The sequence below is a fragment of the Typopeltis vanoorti genome, chromosome 18 (genome assembly GCF_054136105.1).
Source record: "Typopeltis vanoorti isolate ZY-2024b chromosome 18, IOZ_Tvanoo_1.0, whole genome shotgun sequence".
Lineage (NCBI taxonomy): Eukaryota > Metazoa > Arthropoda > Arachnida > Uropygi > Thelyphonidae > Typopeltis > Typopeltis vanoorti.
The window spans coordinates 28,398,620-28,404,619 of record NC_143566.1 but is presented as its reverse complement, the minus strand read 5'-3'; the positions used below and the strand labels follow the sequence as shown (position 1 = coordinate 28,404,619).

Here is a 6,000-nt window from a genome sequence, read left to right as displayed (position 1 = left end):
GTAGTTAGTGGGCAAGCCTATGTGGTTTTGAACGGTTCATTTGGATTATTTTTATAATTCATTGAATTTTTTATTGTCATAAAACTATAAACAAAAAAACTTTCATATAATGTGAGTTATAAATTATTGTGATAAATTATACAAAACAACATGGAAACAGAGCAGCAGAAAGACATTTTGGTCCACCGGCAACAGAAAAAATGATTCGTGTGTAGAGAAAACAAGAACAACAATTGAAACTGCAAACTAAACATAAGAAAACATTCCGTGCATTTTTTTCCCTAAAAATTGTCTCATAAATTTGGGGTGCATCTTATTGTCCAAAAAATATGGTACTTGCAAAGGTCATTCTTTTGAATGTTACAGCTTAGATACATTGGTATGTAGGACTTATATACACCGAGTGGCTTCTTTATTAGGAACACCTTTCTATTTAAGAAAACAGATCATATCTGAAGATGCTAAGTCATCTGGCTGCAGTTTGCTATATAGATTAGGCAGATAGGCATCTGGCAATTCTGTTTTTTGAGTTTCAAGCCTTTTTCATGCACAACAGTGTTTGAGGCATACCCGGAGTGATGTAATGACCAGACAACTATAGGCCAATGGCAGTCCTGTAGATGAAAATCGTTGATGCATGAGGTCAGAGAAGAATGGCAAGGAAACGTGATGGATGGGCCACAAACAGTAAATACACAGCTCAATACAACAATGGTGGTCAGATGATCATCTTGGAGTGCACAGTTCATCGCACACTGTCGCAGATAGGGTATAGGACAGATGGCCATCCCAAGTCCTAAGAACAGGAAGGCACAGTTTCAGTGGGCATGTCACACTGAAACTGTGCCTCTCTCTTCAGCTGATGACTGGAAATGTGTTGCCTAGTCTGATAGGTCCTGGTTTGTACTGTGTCATGCTAATGGCAGAACCACAATATGGTGACAACTACATGAAGCCACTGACCCTTCCTGCTCAGTAGCAAGAGCTCAGGCTAGTTCAGGTGTAATGGTGTGAGGAATTTTTTTTTTTTTTTTGACAAGTTAGGTCTCCTGATACCAGATGAACACTGTTTGAATTCCACAGTATCTTAACATGGTCTCTGATCACAAATTCATCCATTCATGGCTGCGGTTTATCCATTGTCAAACGGGTGCTTCCATCAAGACAATACACCATACCACAGTGCATAACATGTTGAAGTGTTCCAAGGAATATAACAGCAAGTTTCCTTTATTTCAGTGGCCAGCCCAATCTCCAGACCTCAACCCAATAGAGCATCTCTGGGATGAGGTGGAATGAGCAGTTTGTAGCAGCAGCAGCAGCATGCCATAATACAATTGGGTGATGCCGTTGTGATAGACTGGACAAACATCCCAGAGGAACATCTAGATACTTAGTTGAATCAATGCCACAGAGAATATAGGCCATTCTTAAGGAAAAATGGGGTCCCAATAGTTTTTAAATATTGGGAGACCCCAATAAACTAATAAAGTGGCCACTCAGTATTTATGTGTGTGTGTGTGTGTGTGTATACACGTGTGTGTATGGTTCTAGGCTATAGCTCTAGTAGAGCTCCCACAATAATGCCACTTTAGTGTGTTTAAATGGCCAATCACAACCTCTGGGAATTCTGTTAAGAGCTTACATTCAAGTTTGCACTGGTCTGTGTAGTGGCCCTTCCCTTAATTCATAGCATTACACATGTCTGCAAGGAGATGTGCTTTGTATTATGGGAGATACTAAGACAAGGAGTGATGAGAGCTTGGGCCACCTTTACCACGAGTTGCCTCCGTCCTGAAGATACTTCAGGAGCTAACTTTATTTGCTTACACTTGGATAAAGAATTAAACTAAATTTATTACAGTCTAACCAAGTGGGAAAAAACTTCCAAAAAGATCAAACTAATTACCATCACAGTGTCAAATATGTATGTGCTGTTTCTTGTGCTACAGTATAAAAGGGGTGATTTTTTTTAAATCTCATTTATATATTAAATTTATTGTTAGTTATTGATTTATCATTGCTATATTAACTTCTTTTTTTTTTTTTTTTTGAGAAATTATTTCTATTGTAATTTTTAAAATTGTTCTTAAAATATTTTAAATATAAAACCTACACATACATAAAACATTGTGAAACTTACAGCTCGCCATCACCATATGTGTGGGCTGAATGCCATATTTCCTATCAAAAGTTAAGAAAAGTGCTATTCCACACAAAATCATTAACTACTGTTGGATGCACCAATCTGGCCCACACTCCAATTTTCTGGTTCATCTTAAAGCTGTTTCTATTGGGTTGGGATTGTCACCTTTTGCAGCTATTCAAGTTTTTCAACATTTCCCTCAAACAGTGCACTGACATGCTAAAAGAGACATGGATCTGTTCTATAAAACTTCAATTTACATATCAATCAGCATTTATCCTTATAAGCACTATAACCAAAGGTCTGAGTGAGTACAGTAGAAAACTAAACCATATTTGAGATTATAAGATTGTTTAGCATGATTCATTAATCTAAAATCACCAGTTTAGTCTACATTGCTGATTGTGATGTTTGAACTCACTTTGACTGCATCACCTACAATCAACTGTAAACAGTGTTATAAGCTACTGTAAATCTACAGCTGATGTCTCATTAGGAAATGGGCAAAAATAAAGGTATTTGTCAAGCATGATATGAAAATCTTGGTGGTATGATGTGTGAATGAACACCTGGACTCAAAACTTCTACTTGTTCATTCACACATCATACAACCAAGATTTTCATATCATGCTTGACAAATACCTTTTTTTTTTGCCCATTTCCTAATGAGACATCAGCTGTAGATTTACAGTAGCTTATAACACTGTTTACAGTTGATTGTAGGTGATGCAGTCATTTAATAATGTCACAAACATATAAGTAAGCTAATAACATAGTAGTCTGTGAATGGTTTGGTTGGGTTTTAGCACAGGGTTCATCTCCAAGTTCTGCATACCACATATGTATGGCTAATGGGATTGCATAATAATTTACATTTTCATGCCAGTGGTAAACCAGACTCAAAGTAAACATGCAATTTTGGTTTCTAGTGTACTTGTTCTGCAAAATAAGAGTCCAAAATTAAGGAAGAATCTGACTTGGATTGAATATCATATTGTGCATTTTGCTTGTTTGGCAAAATGTAAGTCCACACATTTCGCATGAAGTGTCTTATCTTATGAAAGCAAATGCATCCCTACCTCTTTCCCACTGTATTATTAAGTCCAAGAAAGGCAACTGGATGCAGAGTCTGGTCAGTTAAGCACTAACAATGATACAATCATTCAATGGCTGTAAGGTTCGTAGCTTGCAGTTTCCAAGAAACATCCAATAAGGATATAGTTAATTTATATTAATAATAAAACCTAACACCCCCCCCCCCATACATCTATCAAACTTAATTACTTTACTCAAAACTCATATTAGAGTGACAATGACGTCTAGAACAAACTCTATTAATATTGTAAGCGGCGAAACACTGGCATGAGTTTTAAAACTTTTCAAATGAATAAACTTCCAATTTAAGATAACTTTATTCATTCCCACTGAACAACTGTACATAAAGTTTATCAATCATGGTTCAGCATGATGAAATGAAATAATGAAAACGAAATATAAATAATAAAATGACACCAGGCAACTGCCCTTGCTCACCACTCAACAGTACCATTTATCATTTTTTTTTTATTCAAATCTGTATAGTTATCTACATCATTCTTTCTGTCAAATGCTACAAAAGTTTAGCCTGTGTTCCCAGTCATGTTGAAGAAACATTATTTCTACAAAATAAAAATTGCTAACATTATTTTTTTGGGAGGAAAGCTATTCTGCGAGTTTTCATTGATGACCATACATGACGTTTATAGTAAATTGCTATGGAAACCATAATTGTTGATATCATAAAAGCCTGCAAAATAAACCACATGTTAAAAAACTATATATTTATATACATACCTATATATAAATCTTACACACACATATATATAAATGACATATATAACCAGTGGTATATAACATCGCCGAGCAAAAAAAAAAAAATCATATTTCACACAAAAACTTTTATTAATACAGCTTGTGTACAAATGCCAAATCAACCAACCTTTAAAGGCTATCATTTTAAACCAATATTTCATTATCTAAACATGAAATATTTGTACACAATCATCTGTGTTAATTTATCTTACATAAGAAAAACATTTTTTTACTATCAAAATATAATAAGAATAAAATCTTTTATAATCGCACATATGAAATAGTCTGCATTTTTTATAAACAAAATAAATTTCTTTTGTTTACCAATCATTATTTTATAATCCTATTTATTTATATGCAATTACCAAAAGAATTCTTATTAGTAAAATGGTAATAACAGCAACTATAATATTTTATTTAATAAAATCACTTTGTTAGGTTACCACGAGTTTGTTGCTTAATATATTTTAAAAAATTATGTTTTTTTTTGAAAAAATAAAAAAGTAAACAAGAACAAGGGGCTCACAAATTTGAGAAAAATTTAACAAAGGGCTTGGGTGAGTTCCTTATAGCTCACCAATGTATATAACTAGACATTAGCTCACAAGATGATTAGAGTTTAGTTGCATGTAAAGAAACAATTAAAAAAAATGGAGTGTGATGGGATGTAAAATTCATTGCAGTTGACTCACCAGTGGCACACTAAGGATTTAATCTTGGGGGGGGGGGGGGCGAGTTGAGTAGACGATTTGAGAATACACACTATGCATTGCATACAACCTATGACCGAGCATCTGCAGTGATCGCCAGTACATGATACCTATGATCTCCTCTGGCCCGGTGTTCGAGCAAAACAAGTAGAGCTCAGTCTGCCCGAGCACTACTTCACTCACCTTGCGTTCACAGCGGCCATGATTCCCGAGAGCTACAGGGTATTTCCCACCTTATGTCACTGCCAATTCATATGTAGTACAGAAATAGAAGACACAACACAACATAAATAAAAAAATGAATTTTAATAGGAAAAGTTTTTTTTGGAAAATTTTCTGTTTTTTTCCTTTTCCTTTTTTTTTGTGGGGGGGGGGGGGGACAGAGTCCCCTGTCCCCAATAGGTACGCCACTGTGACTCACTATAGAAAACTATCTACTGTTTGCTTTAAGTGAAAGAAATTTACTACAAACTAATCACTAATGTTTCTGTGGTCCCTATGAGTTTATAATAGTGAGAGTTAACTGTATACTTATGAGAGATTAACAATTCACACAAATATCGGCTACATTGATCACTTTCAGCAGGCAACTTGAGTATATATTATTTAGCATAAGCTTCATAGGTTGTTGAAACTGCAGAAATATATATTTCTGCAGTTTCAACAAGTTTTCTGGTAATGCATTCCTGTCATGAACATATTCCATTCTGTCCCAAAATGTTCAATGCGATCAAGCAACTGATGGGGAGAGGGGAAGAATCAGTTACAGTAAAGTCACTAATCATATTCCAGTAACCATTCTTGGATAACACATCTATGACATGGGACATTATCTTGTTAGACTTATGAATTACATACAGGCTAAGATAAACAGACAACTTCAATAGGTATACCATTTACATCAGCTATCCAACATGCAGAATCCCCAACAAGTGCCAAGGAAACATGTCACCAGATCATAGAACCAAAGGCAAATGCCCATAGATGACTGAGACAGATTGCCTCTTGCTATGAGTGGGTCATTGCATGCTTCCTATGGTCTTCTTGTGCAGGGGATATTGGAAGTCATCACTGGAGAGGATACAGTGATGACTGACAAAAATTGTGGCATCCTGTTCTATTCCTGTGAGAATAGATTGATGGTCTTTGGGCTTAAACTAGCTGAGAGGCAAAAAAGAGAGACACGAAAGAAGCATGTTGTTAAAGGAGTTTTATATGATTGACACTAAAGATGACTTTTTTTCAGTAGTACATGGCACTCATTAGTGGAAGCTATGTAAGAATATGATTAGC

At 35.4% G+C, this 6,000-nt stretch overlaps 1 protein-coding gene across 1 annotated transcript in view; it reads right to left on the bottom strand.

Moving 5' to 3' along the window:
• Positions 1-3,689: 3,689 nt before the first annotated feature.
• The window catches only part of Cyt-c1 (Cytochrome c1), a 149,104-nt gene continuing 146,793 nt past the window's right edge, over positions 3,690-6,000 (bottom strand). The window contains exon 7 of the mRNA XM_090407947.1: positions 3,690-3,932. Within this exon, the coding sequence (XP_090264073.1) occupies positions 3,828-3,932 (105 nt within the window). The 3' untranslated portion in view covers positions 3,690-3,827. The remainder of the gene's footprint in view (positions 3,933-6,000) is intronic.